The 20,285-nt window shown below is 41.0% G+C and overlaps 1 protein-coding gene across 7 annotated transcripts in view; it reads left to right on the top strand.

Moving 5' to 3' along the window:
• Positions 1-20,285, top strand: part of TBC1D5 (TBC1 domain family member 5) — a 550,248-nt gene that overhangs the window by 477,685 nt on the left and 52,278 nt on the right. For 6 of the 7 annotated variants that reach the window (XM_032594665.1, XM_030328643.1, XM_030328648.1 and 3 more), the window contains 2 exons: positions 1,887-2,158; positions 14,976-15,139. In XM_032594665.1, the coding sequence (XP_032450556.1) occupies positions 1,887-2,158; positions 14,976-15,139 (436 nt within the window). Of the gene's footprint in view, positions 1-1,886; positions 2,159-6,274; positions 6,341-14,975; positions 15,140-20,285 lie in introns of all 7 variants that reach the window. The other variant, XM_030328649.1, reaches the window with a different exon arrangement.

Genomic DNA, 20,285 nt, shown 5'->3' on the forward strand with positions numbered 1-20,285 from the left:
GTACCATTAAAGAAAAACTTGATGAAAGGAAGAAGCATAGTGTTCTCTTTTATTATAGGACTATGGATCAGTTCTATCTTAGAGCTGTATCTAACAACGCCAAGGATACAGCTGTTCTATAAAATGTAGGAGAATTACTATGTAAGAGCTGTCAGGTAGATCTGAGAGAAGGAAATGATAGTAAAATTCAAGTTAAATCTAGTAAATGTATCCCTCAAACTTGATTTTCGATCTCCTACTTTTATGGAAAAAAGAAGCAAAATGTGAGAAAATAAGCTTCTATTAATGATTTGGGCAATAAAAATACAAACTTTGGTATTGTTGTGGATTGGGACTACCTCCTGCAGCTAAAATAATTTATAATCGTAACTGGTCTTCAAGATAATACCCCTGAGATACTTCAAGATTACGAATCATCTGGGAGGTAGTCATTCAGTTGACAAATGTTTACTTGGTGTCTTCTGTTTGCCAGATGGCTGTCACACAGGTGCTGGCAAACCATGGCAGCCGAGCGAGGAAGTGTATGAGAGGAGCGGCGGGTAAGGGGGTTAACCATTGACAAGGGTAGAATAAAATAAGAGTGAGCCTTCAGCTCTGCACTGTGGAGGTCATCCATGACTAGGAGGAGTAGTTTTTGCACATTGGCAAGGAGGCCACAACCAGACCTGAGTGGGCCTAGGACCGAAGAAGCAGAAGTAGCACATAAGACAGCTTTTTGAAAAAATATGTCATGAGGAAGGAGGAGAAGTGGGGTGGTAACTAGGAAGAGATGAGGGTTCACAGGATAAGTTAGCAAGGGTGTTTGTGTGAGCATGCACACGCACGCGCGCGCGCACACACACACACACACACACACACACACCATGGTTGTATGCTAATGGGAATGCCACTACAGAGAAGGAGAAAATGATTCAGGAGAGGAAGGTGCAAGGGCAACAGTCTCAGAAGGTGAGAGGATGGAATCCAGAGCACAGTGAGAGAGGCTGGCCATCGCTAGGAGTCGGGACTCTTCACTGTAGAGGTGGAAAGACTTCGACTACCTGGACGTGCAGCTCCCTTTTAACAAATATTTATAAAGCACCTGTTATACGCTAGGCAACAGCAGCATAGCAGACAGACCAGAACCCCTTATCTTCGTGAAGCTTGCGTTCGAATGGGGATTGGAGGAGATGGACAAATAATAACCCATCAAATAGGATATGTAGCGCCATCAGGAAAAGTGAAGCAGGGCAGTGGGGAAGGAGGATGTGGAGAGCCGGGATGGTCGGGGTGGTGAGGGCAACTTGCAATTCTCAGGAACTGGGCGATTCTGTACAGCTTTTATTGAATTTACTTTGTGACTCTCAGACACGTTTATTTTTCAAAATCAGATTAAATGTGGCCTAATACCCACATGCCAGGGCTTGTGGGAAATCTGCTGTCGGCTTCATTTCACAGGTGCCTCCTTCTATCCAAGGCTTGCTGAGCCCTGGACGTCTCCTTTAGAGTCCTTATCACAGGCTTTAACCATGCTTTTTTTACGCGATTATTTAATATATTTCTTCCCTACTACACTGAAAACTCCAGGAGGGGAACTACGTCTGCTATGGACAACTGCATCCCCAGAACCGAGCACAGTGTTAGCACAAAATAGACCCCATTTGTTGAATGAATGAATGAATGAATGAACAGTAAAAAGACTATTTTCCACAAGCCACCTCTCGAAGAACCTTATCGTTGCATTATTTTGTGATCACTTTTACGTTTTCACTTTCGCTTTGTGTAGCTGTTCCAGTAAATGGCCTTTTTCAAGCAGGTAAGATGTGTTTTTATACCATTTGGAATATGTGACATAGAGTTGTCCTCTAATTTAAGTAATGTTTCTCCACCTAATTTTTTTTCTACAGGGCCAACGTCAAAGGTGCTCCCCTGAATATAAATAAGGTCTCTAATAGCCTGATAAATTTTGGAAGAAAGTTGATTTCTCCAGCAATGGCCCCAGGCAGTGCGGGTGGCCCTGTACCAGCGGGCAGTAGTGGAGGCTCCTCCACTGCTGTGCCTCCCACCAGGACCCTGGCAGAGGTCCCCAGGCATCCCCTGCAGCAGCAGCAGCAGCAGCAGCAGCAGCAGCAGCAGAGACTGATGAAATCGGAAAGCATGCCAGTGCAATTGAACAAAGGTAAGGAAACAGTCGTAATAAATCGAACGAAAACGCTCACAGTGTAGCCTGGGATTTCCTCACCTGCCTGTGAGGAACCAACCTCCTAGAGATAGAAATTAATGCAAAACCTAATTTTTAAAAATCTGTTAGATTCGTTTTTTTTTTTTTTCAGTTGGAATATCAGATCCTGTGTCGTTTTTAATAAGACCATTTTATGAAGTAATTTGTTAAGGTACTTCTTTAGCATCTATATCCTAGGATACGTGCATTCGAGTCCTCTGGATGCCCGTAGAGTATGGCACAGGCTGTCACAACACAGAACTTGAAAGCAGTTGATGCGATCTCTGCTGACGTGTAATGATGTATAGTCTGAAATGGGACGTTCCAAGAGCATGGGCTTCACCGGTCGTAGCAGCCATCCGCGCAGCCGGTTTGAAGAAAGCGTGCTGCCCCTAGGCTTGCGGTCGCTCATCCAGCTGCTTTCCCCATGAGCAATATGAACTGTACCCTTACGGGGAAGGCTAAACAGAATCTCTAGCAGCCAAAGTCAGTCTGTGAGTCCAGGCCCTACAAGTTAGAGCCTTAGAACGCTGAAGCAGAGGAGACCTGGGAGACCACCTCATCCAAAGCTCTCATTTGACGAGCGGGGCCGCTGCTGGTGCTGCTACGAGTGAGGGGCGCTCTTGCCACCCAGCCTCAAGTAAGCGTGTGGTCTGTTTCCGGGCTTTTCTGGTGTTTCGTCTCCCGCATGTATTTAACTCGTAGGAGAGCCCTTCAGGTTCCTACTCAGAACCTTTATGCTCTTATTTTCCACTCTTTTCAGAGACCTATATATTAAGTGCCCCTGTTCACAGCAGATTAGAAACAGCTGCATTTATTTTTAGTGGTGGGACTCTGCTATCTATACTATAGAAGCAAGAAATAGGAACATGATGGCAGAAAATCTACAGAATTCAATCCTAAGACCTCACAAAGCACAGAGCCTGTGGCCATTCAGTTGTCAGGGCACAAATAGCCTGACCCATGCCTCATTCACATCTTAAAGGGACCCTTGTTCTAGCCGTGTTCGATGACCGGTGTTGACAGCAACCACAGTAATATTGAATCAGTTAGAAGACCTTAAACCATGTTCCCATACACTCTGTTTAAGAAGATTGCATCTAAAATGGTTAAAAATTTTAAATTCTTGGCATTTAAGCTGGCAGACTTAAGTGGACTTTATTCCCCAATGGCACAAAAATAATGAGTATTGAATTCACTAACGAGTGTGTGCATGTTTATTCTCCCGTCAGTTACAGGGTATTATCTACCATTGCCTATATGAAGTATTAGACTTTGTATAGTTAGTATATAAGTTTCTGTTAGAATATTGAGTTTGCCTTACACAAGAATGTCTCGTGTAAAACTACATTCTTTTCTTTTCAATGTAGCGTTGTCACACATGATTGAAAGAAAAGGAGACTTCAAATCATTAACACATTGTAAATGTATTTTAATGCCAGGAGACATGCCCACTTTCAGAATGGAAATGAATGTTATTTTCAATATTTCTTAATTGTACTGTTTTATTGTTCTAACCAAATATGATTTCAGTATTGCTTTGATAACAAGCCATAGTCAGTAGTAATTCTAACTGATGGCAGGCAAATGAGTCAGAGAATCTCTTAATGCTGTAGCTTAAATCTTCAGAGGAACCAAGCCAAATGACTATAGAAATATAAAGTTGTATCTCTAAGGAAATGTCAAGTATTAATATCACAGTAAGTGAGAAGGAGGCGCACGAGGATGGAACGACTGATGAAAACGAAGTCCCCAGTTAGAAGGAGACAACAGAGCACTTAAGCAAAGTACTTGGAACATGAGTATCACTAGGGCATTTTGTAACTGATCCCCGTGCTGAAAGTACGTCTCCTTGTGTGGCAGCTCTTCTTTTTCTTTCTGGTTCATTCTCCTCGTGTCAATCACGAAAAGCTTGTCTACCTTCCTCTTAAAGATAAACATTCCTGCAAATGTCCCTCCCTGCATAAGGATTTGAATGAAACGGAGTAAAAGGCGAAGAGAACAGTTGATACAAGTAGAAACCAGCTAGGTTGCTGCTCCCTCTCACTGACTTGCCCATGAAATGAACCGTAAGCACAGTCCTGAAGCCTTCTGACCATGTCTCCTCGCCCTGAAATAAGAGGTGTGGACTGCTCCCTGGGGAGCCTCCCAGCTCCAAACATCTGTAAAGATACACTGGGTAACGCTACAAGGAAAAAATACGTCTCCAGCATTCGTTCTTTATGCTGGTGTTTCCCACAAGTATCCCGCTGTGCTGTGGCAGTAACAGATCTGCAGCTGTGTCACCTGGTCCCCGAGATTGGTGAGCACAGTACGTAGCCTGTCGGGAGGCTTGCGTTGGAGTACGGCTTCTTACTATCACAGAACAGAGTCCTCTACTTAGGGCCTTTGAGGAGAGAGAATGTAATAGCCTTTGTAGTGTCCTCTGCCGGAAAATTTGAAAGTTGCTTTGAATAATGGCTGTTAGTAAAGATGAAAAGGCTTGTGGTTTTCGTAGGTTACTTAACTCTCGAATGTTTATGCTTCCGTAGGATGAGAGTTGTATGGAAAACCCAAAATTCATGTATGTGTTGCTGGGAACGCAAAGTGTAGTTTGTGTATGTGTTGGGAGTCGGGTCGTGAAAGAAAGAAGAGGGCACGCAGATATTCCTCCACTACTTTCTGGTGATATTTAATACTAAAATGAGTTTTCAGTCTCTAAATTATACACTAATAGGTAATCCAGAAGCAGCAGAGAAAAGTGGGTAACAGGCACAGAATTGAAAATCCCCTTCAAATAAACAGAAGATAGGCATGCCATTTATCAGTGAACAGAGAGGTAACTGTATTATGAAAATTCAGGACCTGATAAGTTCCGTTGAAAGCTGGTTTGGAGTGTGTACCCATTTATAGATTTTATTTCAGTTACAGGAGATATAGATACACATATATAAATGCATGTACTGTTAATGGATGGGATGATAGGATTACAACCCAGTAATTTGCAGATAAGCTGGCTGTGCTGTCAATTATAATTGTAGCAAGTGGTCAAAACACTTGAGGGTATGTTGTATAATTCCAAAATTGATTTGCTATTATATGAAAGGTACAGGGCAAGCAAGTCTATTAATCTTGCATTATCAAACCTGGAAACTACAGTGTCTTTGTAGAAGACTTGGATTTTAGTTTATGAATTTCACAGTAACTTAGACCTTCAGATGCTGATACAGCCAGAGGATTAATTCTGTTGACAGTGACTGTGCCTAATGTTGAACTTGGCCAGGAAGGAAGAAATCAGAGAACCGAAAAGTCTTCCTTCTAAATGGGAGTGTACCTCAAGTTCTGCACAGAATTTCCTGTTCTCCTTTTCCTTTCTCTCCTGTACTTTTAGAATGCACTCCCTCTTTCCCCATTTCCTTTGTCTATTTTTTGAAGTTGAACGCTTCTTTATTTTAAGCATTTACCATAGGTCCAATTTGTGAATGAAATCTCGCCTATCATAAGTATATCAAGTTTAAAGGGTGTGCAGTTCACAGATTTATTTTTACATGTTGACATTTATAAGTACATGTGGTAGCTTATGAAATCTTTTCAATGCTTAACTATGAAATTAGAACTTGTTTAGGTATTTATCTTATCACTGTAGAAACTGGTGTCAAGTTTAGTTAAAAATAATTTCTCTCTGTTGTAGGAGGAAATGCGTTTCAAAAAAATGCCTGCTTTGTAATAAATGCATATTTACTTTTGGATAAAGAATTTTTTTTAAGAAAGAAAATATGAAACCACATTACTATTTGTAGCATAATGAAACCTGCTCAGAAAAATCATTTGATTTCTCAAGTTTCTTATGTTTTAGACTAATAGAAACTTGTTTTTTTCTTGAAGAAAAATATTCACAGAAACCTTTTAGGAAATACTTTTTAAAAATTAATTCCTTTAAAAAATATTTTATATTAATTTTTCTAAGATTGTATTTTGTTTTACTGTACCTTTAGTAATTAGGTTGATAAAAGTATTACATTAAGTATGAAAAAAAGTAAACTTGATTTTTTTTCCTTTTTATGAAATCTAATTATTTTTTCTTATGAAATCCAGGCGATGTAGTTACAGGAAGCGATGCTCAGGTTTCTGTTCCTGTCCAGACTCTAACTGACCTCCAAGGTACAGTTACCATGGCAACGTAGTATATCTTTTTGCCTGCAGTATTATCATTGCCTTCTCCAAAATTCCATTTTTCTTTTTGCCCACCCTCCATTCATACTGTTGATCAGTTCACTACCATTGTTCAGCCGCTGAGTGGCACTGTTGTTTAGAACAAGAGTCCCCTCTCATGTCATACCTTGGTGATGCCAAATCTGGCTATGATGTGGTTTTTATGAAGTTTACACCAGCCTCTTTTCTTGCCAAATATGGTCACTCTATATTTTGTGGTTATTTTAACACTACACTTTATTTGGAAGCTCACACTGAGGTTTTTTTTGTTTGTTTGTTTTGTTTTTTTATTTCATAGGTGCTCTATGGCAGTATTTGACAAATCAGTTCTCAGATTTCATGACTTAAATGCTGTTTTTATGCATATTATCATATGTACTAGCCAGAAATATTTACTATATTTTACCTAAAAGAATTACAACTTGATTTTGAAATAAGTTTTTAAGTACAGGCTTTGTATTATGAATCATATTAACAGTGCAAGAAATCTCCGTATGTAATTGGCAATGATTTAAAATAAAAAGATCACATTTAAATACCATAACCGCTTGTTCAAAATCTGTATTTCAGGAATACAGAAATAATAGCAATTCACATTTAGCACCTCCTATGGAATTTTAAAATGTATAAATATTAAAGTTGCTGCATTAATCTTTTATTATATAATCTTTTACATAAAATGTGCTGTAGAGAGGATTTCTGTATTAAGTGGAAGCCTAAGCTAATCTTAAGAATCTTCCATTCAAATTCAGATTGAAAAGATAGCAGTATTAATTAAAATTCATAATCACATCTTCCTAAATTTAAAATATCCACATAATATAGTCATGCTCCTAGTATCAAAATGCTGTTCTAATAATGATATGTCTTCATAATATCTGTGCTTTTTTATAAATTTACAAAAAACAATATATTGTGATTAGGAGAATGAGTGGTGTATTGGCTTCTTTGAAAAATGTTGTGGCAAAAGAAGGATGAGATCTTACTTCTATATAAGTTCTGTTTCACAGGTACAGTTTCTGGCTGTATTCACGTAATTAAACCCTGACCTTTAAGGGCTTTTTCAACTTGGTGATTCCATGAAGAGCTGCTGTTTATCTTTCTTAGTGTCTAAGTGATCCATATTAGAAAGGGGTGCAGTAGCAAGGACAAAAAAGGGGTGCAGATAATCTCCAGATGATTTCTCTTAAGCTTTGTCATTTACTGTACTTAAATGAATATTACTCTGATCATCTGATATGGTGAGAATTCACAGGACTTCAATTGATTTCCTAAAATTAAAATCTGACCTCCCCCAGGCAACGTTTTAAAAAAATTTTTTTTAATGTCTATTTATTTTTGAGAGAGAGAGAGAGTGAGCAGGGGAGAGGGAGAGAGAGAGAGAGAGAGAGAGAGAGACACACACACGGAGATGGAGGCACAGAATCCGAAGCAGGCTCCAGGCTCTGTGCTGTCAGCACAGAACATGACGTGGGGCTCAAACTCACAAGCTGTGAGACCATAACCTGATCCAAAGTTGGGCGCTTAACCGACTGAGCCACCCAGGCACCCCTGGCAACTTTTTAACAAGTGTTTTGGTATCCCAAATTTAGTTTGGTCCCTTTTTAAGTTAGTTTACTGCAGAGTAGATCCTTGGCTGTGGAATCTCAATTTATACCTATGGAAAGAGAAAGGTGAAGGCTGTCTGACTTACTCTGATTTCTGCTTCTATGCTATTGCTCAATCTATTTTTTCGTACAGGCCAGAGCCACAAGAACAGTTTGCATTTTTAATAGAATCTTGCAGAGGGAGGTTATATCATTTTGTTCAGATCTCTTGTGTTATATAGGTAGAATCATCTTATTCATTTATTCACCAACTATTCGCTGAGTGCTTACTATGTGCCCAAGCTCTGTTCTCATTGTTCTCTTGGCTTTCCCGCTTTTTTTTTTTTTTTTTATTTACATGGTTGCTTGGGCATCAGCCTGTGCATTAGATAACCCAGGCAAGCCTACACAGTCAGGAACCAGCTCTTTTCTGGATACCCAGTTCAGAATTCCTCCTGCCTACCATGCTATGACAGAGATTGTATCAGTCTGATAGAGAAGGCTCCAGCCACTTTATGAGACATGGAGCCCAAATAATAAAAAGCTTTCAGTATGTCATGATGATAGTGACAATGATGGTAAGAAAATAAGACTAACCTGCCCTGATTTGGAGAAGTCACTTTGTGTTTTCCTCAACATACTTCCTGCACAGTGTCAAAAAGCAAGGGGAAGTAAAAGTCAACCAAAATAGTTACTGGGGGCAACAAAAAAACTTTCTAACAATCCATGCTTAATAGGATCAGTAATATTAGAAGTTGAAGAACTTCATCAGAGGGGCCACACCCATTATACTCTCCTATATAATGTTTTCAGAGTAGATATACTTGTAAGGGAAATGAAACTATCATTTTGACTTTCCCAAGTATGTTTTTTCGAATGGAGTAAGTTTTAAGAAATGAAGTAAATAACAGCACTTTCAGTGATTCTTTGATTATGTTTTTTCATGAGATCTTATATTTGTATCTTTGCCTTTAAACACACAATTATATGTGTTTCATTTAATTTTTTTTTTTTTTGGAGAAAAACTGACTATAAAATGAAATCCCACAATTTAAGTCAATAAATAGTTTTTGGAAAATTGTTGGGAAGTTCCATTTTATATCTCTCAGTATGGGTTGTACTCATAAAAAAATGTGCCGTGGGAGAATTTGTTTTTGAAGACTTAAAGAATTTCTTGGAAATTAGATTTGGAAATTGCCCGGCTGCCCCAGAAACTTTTCAAGAGATATTTAGGAACCGCAGAGCTTTAAAATAGGAGCACACACACAAACACACACATGCTTACAGAGCTTACTTCCAAAGAAAATTTAGAATTTCCAACCAAAGTATACAAGTATTGTCACTTAATGGATCATTAGGGGAAAAATTTAGATTTCTTAAGTTATTGCCATAACCATTTAAAAAAAATTTTTAATGTTTATTTTTAAGGGTGAGAGAGAGACAGAGTGCGAGCAGAGAAGGGGCAGAGAGAGAAGGAGACACAGAACCCAAAGCAGGGTTCCAGGCTCTAAGCTATCAGCACAGAGCCCAGTGCAGGGCTCACACCTACGAACCATGAGATCATGACCTGAGCCCAAGTCGGATGCTTAACCAACTGAGCCACCCGGCACCATTTTTAATGTTTATACTTGTGTGTACATATTTATGTTGCAGATACAAATATATATACATACGTACATCCACACATAGATATCACTGTATAACATTGATCAGGTTTTTTTAAAAAGGAGGGGGAGAGGTCAAAAATCTCCCTGCCCAGATAACCACTGTTGACATTCTTAAGGTAAATCTAAAACACATACAACATTTGACCATCCCAATTAATTAAAGTCATTAAATGGGAAAAAAAAACAGCACACCTCTCTCTTTACTCCTCTCACTGGTTTCTGCCAACCCATTTCCCTAAGGGTAATCACTGTTAATTTTTTTATAATTCCTTCTAGGAAAAATACAGATTTTAAACTGAGGAGTAACGTGCAAGTCACATTAGCGCAGTACCAGCTCACATGTTGGGAGAGGACTCCCCTCTGGACCTTCAAGAACAAAGAACTAAAACAAATGCCCTAGTGCAACAAATTGGTAGAACAAAGAAAAGAGAGGCCGAATTAATTAGAATAGGACACAGTAACGATGGGACAAAGAACGCCTACTCACAGGAGTGAGAGGAGAGACTGAGAAGCCAAAAGCTATCCTCGTGAATGACCCTATGTTGGCCACTGTGCTTGTTGTTGAGAAATGATAGTCGTGAAGCAGGACAAGCAGTTCCATTATGTTCTGGATAATCACTCTAAGAAGGCAGAGAAACACGATACGTAAAACAAATCTGGGGAAGCATCAATTAGCCAGAAAATGCATTTTTGTGGAAAACTTATTCCCAAAAGACATTGAATAAATGACTTTTTGGACTGAGAACAAGGACAGAATTTGCCCTTTACTTTCAAAAAACCTCATTCCGTTTGTCTTTAATCTTAGGTCACATGTGCGACAGCGCCCCCTGCACAGCCTTATTGGCAGGGGAGGGACAGGCAGACTGGTACAACTCTCCCAGCATGGGCTCTGGAGTTGGGTCCAGGTTTGAATTCTGCCTCCACCACTGCCTTGCTGGATGATCTAGGGAGGTCACTTAACCTGTTATCTGAGAAGAAAGGAAAAGAACAGCTGCTTCTGGGCTGGTTGTGGGAAGTTACCACCGTACCTGTGCTCCGTAAGGACTCACGGGTGCTGCCTGCTCAAGTGGCAGTGATGAGGGGAGCACTGTTATGTGTTTTGTTTTGTTTTGTTTTGTTTTGTTTTCCAAATACCTCTGGTTTTCAGAATCAAGTTCTGAAAGAGCCAACTCAACTCCTCTATCTTTTCTTTTTTTAATAATTATTTCTGGGGTGTCTGGGTGGCTCATTTGGTTAAACATCTGATTTCGGCTCAGGTCCTAATCACACAGTTTGTGAGTTTGAGGTCCGCCATCAGGCTCTGTGCTGACCGCTCAGAGCCTAGAACCTGCTTTGGATTCTGTGTCTCCCTCTCTCTCTGCCCTGCAGCCCCCTCAAAACTAAATAGACATTTAAAAACTTATTTTTTTAGTAATTATTTCTGACATTCTATAACCACATGTTTGCACGTAGGCACTGGATCCAACAATGCTTAGACTCTGTGGTCAGACTACAGCAGGTCTGTTTCCAGGGGTTTCATTTACAACCTTCCATTCACTCTCCCGTGACACCAAGATGTATGTTTTTAACGCATAAACATCAGCCCTCTTGCTGTCTGTCACTCAAGTCTGTGAGGTGACAAAATATTACCAGAGAGGGGACACATGCCTCTCGTTTTCTCCTGGGTCATTGAACAAAGTCAAGGCCACAGCACTTTTTCCCTTTTTGCTCTTCTGAGCTGTGCCACCCCACCAGTGACCTCCCCCACCCCAGATTTCCTAGCCTTCTGAACATGTTACCTTTGGAGGTCCTGTGTCTAGCTCCTCCAGCTGGTCTCAGGTTCTTGCCTGTCCATTTAGGAATATACCCCAGCCCCTGTTCCTATTTTCCATTGAGTTGAATGAGAGAAAAATCACAAAAATATTATTCATGGGACACGGTAGGAGCTTAATAAATACTTTCTCCCCTTTCCCCTTTCTTCCTTCCCAGGCATTCTGTAGTCAGGGCTCCTCGTGATGCCTTTGGAGCTCATTCAGTCAGCCTGGGCTCTTGACAAATAACCTCCACTGATAGGTAGCACATGGGACACCAAACTTTTATTGAATGTTTCAGAGAGGAAAAGAGAATGAAGGACAGATTTAATATGCCTGGACACAGCCACAGCTAGTCCAGATAACACCTTAGTGCCCTTTAGAAAAAGCTACCCCTTCTGTGCACATGCAGCTCACACCAGGGCACCCATCTTAGCAAGCAGAACAGTAGAGCGGGGCCTGGATTCCCGCTGTCCCACTAGGCAGTCTCAGGTGTGGCGGATGTGGCAGTCCTCGGCTCAGCTAGTTCGCCAAAGTCTGTGGGAGGTGCCACTAAAGTGAGACTAGTCCTAAGGGGAGAGGACTAGCAAATCTGCAGCCCACAGTAACTGCATATGAAACTACCTGCTTTAGATTTGGAAGTCACCACTATGCTAGTAATGCTTTATGTCTGCTGACTACTTAGCATATCGCCTGGGATCCTAAGCCACCCTGAGTCTTTTATACCCATTACCCACTTGGGCTACAAAGCATGTATGAAGTAGGTGTCTCACTTATAGATGAGAATCATGGCTAATGGAGGGGCAGTGAATTGTTGACTCAGCTAGATACCCACTAGATACCCGCTGGGCTTAGACTCCAGCTTAGGTGTGTCAGACCCAGCAGGTACTGGTTTGAGAAATTCTGCCTGGTAAACATCTCTCAAATCTACCACCACAGCCTTAGGTAAAGCCCTCGTAATCTCATGTGTGGGCAGGTGCAGGAGATGCCTTGCTCAACCAAGCTCCTCTAATCCTCATGCTACTTTCTTCCTTAAAATCTACAGTAACTCTCATCATCTACTGACAAGGTAAGGGCCAGACCCTTCAGCATGAGAACAAAATGCTCTTTCTGATCTACCTGGCCCTGTTTAGATCCTCACTTCCCTCGCTCCTCCCTCCCCACTATGGCTGGATGACCAAGAGGGAAAATAAGCTCACATGTAGGGTACCAGCAGCTTTTAGGAAGAACTTCCTTGATTCTCTCCTTTTCCCAGCAGACCATTGAAATCGTCGTCAAGTGCAAAAGAAGCACTCTGTTGGACTAGTCTTATTTTACACTGGTATTGGTGTCATTTTCAGTTACATATAGATGGCAGGAAGCTCCAGAGGATTCAGGCAAGCTCTGATTGAGCTAGACGTCCCCAGTAGCATTTACCAGTTGCCTTCACAAATACCGTGTTCTCTGCTAAAAACGGCCCACCCCAAGCCACTGCCGCCACCACCGCCGCCACCCTCTCTTCAGGTGTGAAGACAGAGCACACACTTCTGATTGCCTGAGACAGGCTCAGTTGCTCTCTCTTTTGTGCTTCCAGAGTACTGTTGTTTACACTTCTGTGTTTGCTTTTCTCACCTAGGATTGTAGGTTAGTTAGTGTACATAGAGGTGTGTATTTCCCTGGTACTGCTATTGGGGCTCTCTGAGAGCTCCTGTTGTGGTCATCCCTCATCCTTAGTGCTGGACAGTTTCTGCAGACATTCCATCCGATCCATCCGCACGGGGCTTGTTCCGCGGTGTTTGGTTATGAATGAAGAATATGTGCATGCCTGAGGTAGCCTAAGAATTTGGTCTTTATTTGGCATATTTAAAAATGCCTACAATCTAAAACAATTCTAAGTAACTGTCGTGAGTCAGAATTTCTGAGAAATAAACTACGAGACAAAGATTTATGGGTAGGAAGCTTTAGGCGGGGCCGGAGGGAGGGGGGTGCTGTCAAGATCAGTATCTGGGGAGCAAAAGGAGCAGCAGTGAGCTGAGGAGGAGTGGAAATGTTTTGCAGTCGTGGCTGGAACCTCTGGGACCCTCTGGGACCGGGCTGGCCCTTCAGAATAGTCTGCCTTGAGGCAAGAGGGCCAGCCTTTATCCTCTATCACCCCACCCAGTCCCTAGATTGGAGCTAATCCCAGGGGAGGGTACATGCCCTTAGAGCAGCTGTCTTCAGCTGAGGGCCACTTCCAGAGAAGAACTCAGGGCCACTTCCAGAGAAGAACTCGTAAGAACCCTCATCAGTCAGCACTCCCCATGGCTGGGGAATAGTGCCTTGGTCCCACAGGGGGCTTGGGCGGGGCACCACAGCAGTACACTTAAGAATGTGCCTCCAAGAATAGGCTTTAAGTTTCAATGCAGCAGAAGAAATTGTTAACGTTGTTCCTATCAGTGAAAAACTTGAAAAGGTTTATAGAGGGCTTCAGAACCACTGTGCAGCTTACGGGCTAGAAGCCCCTTGAGAATCCTGGCAACTTGCCTCGGGAGCTGTCCAGGTGAGGCCTGGGTGATGGAATGGCTCATTCATTTGCCCGGTGTGCCAGCCCAGTGTTGTCATGTTCTGTGTGTGCAGGGCATGAGGAGGACAGAGAAGTGTAACAGTCCTTTCTTCTATCTCAAGGCAAGACTACTTCTGGTGCCTAGGCTTTTCCTTCAGATCTCCAGATGAAGTGCTCCATCCTTTGGGAACATGTTCTAGTGACTCCATTTTCTTAAGGTCTAAATGTTTACGTTCCCAAAGGGGATGAAAATGTTAGTAAGCTAATTTCTGTAATTAAGGGAAATCGTGCAGGGATTTTCTGTGAGATATAGGCCAGTTAGTACTTTATCCATACTATCACTAACTTGGAATTTGATAATTCAGAGATACATTCTAAGAGGAGTTGACCTTAGGGTTATCTCTGAGAAGGTCATTTGCCAAGCAGAGTGATAGCTGCTGGGGATCACAGGTGTCCCCACTGTAGTGTAAGGAAAGGTCTAGAAAGAGGCCCTGTGAGCCAGCACCTTATCCCATTTTTCAGATGCTTCTACCGTAGGCGGGGGCTGGCCACGTATCTGTTCTGCAATTAGTGAAGAGGAAAGAGGCTCTTTTGAAAAACTGCTGAAGGATTTATATTTTTTAATATTAATATAATACGTAATATAATCATTTCTGGTGTCTGTCACTAAGGGTGATTCCTTTAATGAGGGAAAATCTAATTATCTAACCTGTCATTTCTCAAAATGAGATCTTTTTGCTGTTTTTTTTTTTTTTTTTTTTTTTTTTTGGTGTGTGCAACACTTAGACAATTATAGCATAAATTACATGTGGAAAAGTATGGAGGCACTTCATTGTTTTTTACAAATTGGCAGCTTTTTTGCTACATAAAATGAGTGCATTTTAACAATTCCTCGGTGTCCTTATGTTGACAGTGCAAACAAAGATGTACAATAATTGATCCTTTGTTAAAGGCAGTGAATAAAGTAGCTTTAATGAAAAAGTCTAGTGATTCATTATCGCCTCTTAATTTTTCTTACAGGACAGAGTTCTAAAACCATCAGCTCATCCCCGAGCACTGAAAGTTTGCCTGGAGGAAGGGAATTCACTGGCTCCCCACCTTCATCTGCTACTAAAAAGGACTCCTTTTTTAGCAACATCTCCCGTTCCCGCTCACACAGCAAAACTATGGGCAGAAAAGAATCTGTAAGTATTTAAGGACAGTTTTTCTTTTATCCTTCATTTTCCTGTAGAGTGCTGCGTTTATTAAAACTTGTTTAGGGCTGAGTTCTAAAAAGCTCTTCACATGACTACAAACTAAAATTAATACTTTCATCAAATTATTTTAATTTTATGATCATCACTTAGTAATATTTTAAGGCCATGGCCTGCATTCCACTAGGAGAAAAAAAGTAGCATCAGTTTAAAATAAGTGGAATCCCAAATCTGCCCTTTCTTCCTCTGCAAATGCTTTTTTGTCAAAGCCTAGGTTTTTTTTTTCTAGAACGTATCAAATAGCATTATACCAAAAAATAGATGAAGACACTTATAAAACAAACCAAGATGGATTTTTTTCAGTTTTATTTCTTGAGAAGTAAAATTAATTATTTTACCTCTTGTTTTGAAAAGTTATACAAATTACATTTAAATGATGGCATATTGATAGCTGCTCTCGAAGGTCCTTTGTATACGTTGTTCAGGACATATCTAAAGCATATCAACCACTTTAAAAATCTGGTTGTGTCTGAAAAGATTTTTTTTAATTTTTTTTTTTTACATTCAATTTTGAGAGACAGAGACAGAACACGAGCGGGGAGGGGCAGAGAGAGGGAGACACAGAATCCGAAGCAGGCCCCAGGCTCCAAGCCATCAGCACAGAGCCTGACAGGGGGCTCGAACCCACAAACCGCGATATCATCACCTGAGCCGAAGTCAGACGCTTAATCGACTGAGCCACCCAGCCTCCCCTCGTTGTGTCTGAAAAATTTTTTCAGCCAACTTCACAAAAAAATAAAACATTTAGCCGCATCTTAGAAGTAGTTCGACACTTAATATTCTACTATGAAGAACCCGTCTGCCTACTGGAGCAGGAGGCATGTGTAAGATCTTACAGATAAGGATCTAGCTGTTGCTGAGAGAGCTTTAAATTAGAAGAAAAATAAAGCAACAAAACTTTAAAACCCTTGAGGGATAATTATGATACATAGACTAGATAACAGTATGATGTCTGTCTGGACGGCTGTGTATGACTTTAGGCAAGACACTCAAATCCCTGGTACTTCAGCCACCTCGTCTGCAGATCAAACAACACACCTTGCTCCCCACAGAGAGGAGTTCACTACTCAGTCTCTTGGGGTCCCTTCACCGCGTAAGAACTGCGATTCTCCAACTGGTAGAAGAGCAGAGTGGAACTCTCACTGAAAGATGGCAGCTGTAATACAGGCAGTTGGCTCTGCTCTCTCCTGGCCTCACTCCATGGACAGTTAGGGCCGGTAAAAGTAAACCCTCAAGGAAGAAGAAATCAAGAGAAAAGATAGCAGCCACAAACGCTTGGTACTTGTGAAGCAGATGTTAGGTGCTAACTAACTTAGCAGCCTAAGAAAGCTGACCACTAAGTCAGCAGTAGGTAAAAGCCAAGAAGCAACTCGATTTACATTGTAAAGTCCTCTGGAAGCTTAGGAACTAGAAATGGAGTGAAGTTGGGACTTGCTCTTCCAGAAACAGAGGGATGGATGAAATAGGTGATAGGGGTTAAAGAGTACACTTGTGACGAGCACCGGGTGATGTATGGAATTTTGAATCACTGTACTGTATACCTGAAACCAATGTAACACTGTATGTTAACTATACTAGAATTAAAAGGAAAAAAAAGCCGCCGTTGCCGCCGCCGTCTTCTTCTTCTTCTTGTCCTCCTCCTCCTCCTCCTCCTCCTTCTTCTTCTTTTCCTCCTCCTCCTCCGGTGAGCAGGCAGAGAGAGAGAGAGAGAGAGAGAGAGAGAGAGAGAATCTTAAAAAGGCTCCACACTCAGCACGGAGCCTATCACAGGGCTCAACCTCCCAGGGCTCGGCCTTGGACTCTGAGCTCATGACCTGAGCCACAACAGGAGTCAGATCCTTAACTGACTGAGCCACCCAGGTGCCCCCAAATTATAAATTTTTAAAAACACACAAATTACTGACTTTAGGTTCTCCAGGTAAACAACCAGTTCACTTTACAGTGAACCCAACCTCCACAGCCCTGCCCAAACACAGAGCTTTCTTTTAGCTTTTGGTTCACCCTGTACATGAGCATGACAGCCAGCGATCACTAGATACTTGAGAGCATGTGACAGTTAAAGACAGGCAAAAACAAATAGAAGAAAGCAACTGGGAGAAAAGTGTTTATTCAGGAGAAGAACGCTTCAGGAAAAAAAAAGAAGGAAAGAAAATATTCAGAGGATAACAACAAAAGCTATTAGAAATCAAAATATGATATCTGAAATGTAAGGCTCAGTAGAAGAGTTGGAACTGATAAAATTGAGGAAATCTCCCAAGAAAATGGAGTACAAGACAGAAATGGAAAGAGATAAAAGAAAAAATATTAGAGAACCAACCTCAGAAGTTCAAAATCTGAAAAATAGAAGTTCCAGACAACAGAGAAAATGAAGGAGATAATAAAAAAAATACAGTTAATTAAATGTTCCACTAATGAAAGACCAGAGTTTTCAGATCAAAAAAATCCATAGACTCATATGAGGACTTTAAGAGACAAAACAGATGAACATAAGGGAAGGGAAACAAAAATAATATAAAAACAGGGAGGAGTACGAAACAGAAGAGACTCATAAATGGAGAACAAAACTGAGGGTTACCGGAGGGGTTGTGGGAGGGGGGATGGGCTAAAGGGGTAAGGGGCACGAAGGAATCTACTCCTGAAATCATTGTTGCACTATATGCTAATTTGGATGTAAATTTTAATAAATAAAAAATAAAACAAGTTAATAAAAAAAAATCCATAGAAAGTCCCACACAAGTAAAAAGAAACCCACAGCCAGACATACCACTGAAGAAGTTCAGAACTCTGAGAGCAAAGAACTCTGAGAACAAAGAGATATCCTCCAAACTTGGAGAGTTGAGGGAAAAGAAAGATTTCCAACAAAGGATCAGGAATTAGAATAACTACAAATTGCTCACAGCAACACCAGCAAGGCCATGGAGGAATACCTTTAAAGTTCTGAGAGAAAATTACTTCCAGCCTAGATCCAATACCTAGCCAAACTAATTAAACGAGAGATTAGAATTAAGCTACTTTCACATATTCAAGATTCAAAAAATTTATCCTCATGCACCCATTCTCAGAATCCACTGGGGGATGTGCTTACAGAAATGAGGACATACACTGAGAACAAGGAAACAGAGTGTCCAGAGCCAGACAAAAAGATTCCTCAGAATGATAATATTAGGAGATCCCAAGATTACCTATAGCACGGCTAGTTAGCAGGTTGAGAGAACAGCAGCTAACCCAGGTTGGGGCAAGTCAGAAGGTTCAGAAAGTTTTCTCCAAAAAAATTTAAACTAGGGGTGAATTGGGGTTTGACTTAATACCTTTATAAAAACAAAGCCATTAAAACACAGGACAGTGGTGCCTGGTGGCTCAGTCAGTTGACTGACTTGGGCTCAGGTCATGATTTCATGGTTCATGAGTTCGAGCCCCGTATCAGGCTCATGGCTGGTCAGTTCAGAGCCTGCTTCGGATCATCCGTCCCCCTTTCTCTCTGCCCCTGTCCCGCTCCCGCTCTCGCTCGCTCTCTCTCTCAAACATTCATAAATATTAAAAACACACACATGGGACAAATTGTAACTCCAAAGGAAAACAGAGTGTCAGAAAAAGGAAGAAAGGTTACGATAAACCTTGTAACTGAGCCATGACTAAAATTTACGTAGACGTGATAATGAAAGCCTATTGACTACAGAGCTCATCAAAATCATAAAATTGGTTAGTAGACCTAAACAAATCATTTTCTTCCTTAGTGGCAAATACTGTCCAGAAAAATCAAGAGACGGCAATATAAACTAGAGATACCGAGATAAAAAAAAAATGGGTAAAAGAATTGAAAGTGGTTCCTTCTGGAGCAGGAAGTGGAGGGTGGGGCTGTGTGAACTGTTTTTCATAACAGGCCTTCTTGAACCATTTGACTTTTCAAGGTGTTACATATATAACTTAGATTAAAAATAATAACTAAGAATCACAACAAAAACAGAATGTATTGGCATAATAAATTAGAAGAGATATCCGCCTGTACAGAGAACATGTCTATGAAGAAGCGGAATAAGGAATAACAAATGAAAAAGGCATATGGAGACACGTTCCATTTGCACTCTGTCACAGTTTGGTGGCATATGGATTAGTCGACAACACCAATTAATTACTTTTCTTTATGGTGATAACTGTAACTTAAAACTGAGACGTCAGGCAAAAATAGAACTAGAGTAAGTCTCACTCTTTACATAGACCTGTTATGAACCAAAAGCAGAATGTAAAATTATTATTCAAAATTCAATATATTTTCTAACTTATGGGAAGTAAGTAGGCAGGAATTTTCAAGAGAAAGCCCCTGATTTTTCAAGTAATAGGTTATCTTATTATTTTATGAAATAATGTAGTCTGTGCTCTTTGCCAGGTCACACTATCTGCCCCCCCCCCCAAGGTGCTTGATAGGATCGCACCTCCTTGTCAGAGCCACGTGACTGGTTCTATCCTGGGAGTTGTAAATGAAAATGACCTGTGCGTATTGCCACTACTGGATCTTCCTCAGCCCTCTCCTTTGCCCTGCCAAGCCTTGGGAGACGTGAAGTTTGAGTGAGAAATAACTTTTGCTGATTTATGCTGAGACTGTTGCTTATCATAGCCTAACTGTACACAGGTGGAAAATGCTCAGGCTCATAGCTAGGACTCGTCCTCCCACGGGAGCCACGTACCGCCTTTGCCACTGGTGGCACAAGAGCTTATGACTGGACACCTGTCATCCCTTGAGCCTATATTGCTTTCATTTTCAGCCCAGCTTGGGATAATATAGGGACATTCCGTGTCTTCAGAAAAGTTCAAGATTGCTTTTCATTAACATCGTCAGCATCAGTTTCTCACATAAGCAAGTAGCCAGAAATGGAAGCAAAGATATGTCTTGCTTTGGCTCCCCAGTGCCTTAAACTATATGTACCTTGCAGATTTCAAGACTCCGTTGATCTTTTAAAGTGGCCCAGGATCAAGAAATTGTTGATGTCACTTAACAAAAGGTTAAAATGGCAGTTGAAAACAGACATTAAAACAAAATAATCTAGTAGGAGCTATCAACCTAAGTGTGGCGAAAGCTGCT

Source organism: Lynx canadensis, chromosome C2 (genome assembly GCF_007474595.2).
Source record: "Lynx canadensis isolate LIC74 chromosome C2, mLynCan4.pri.v2, whole genome shotgun sequence".
NCBI classification, from domain to species: domain Eukaryota; kingdom Metazoa; phylum Chordata; class Mammalia; order Carnivora; family Felidae; genus Lynx; species Lynx canadensis.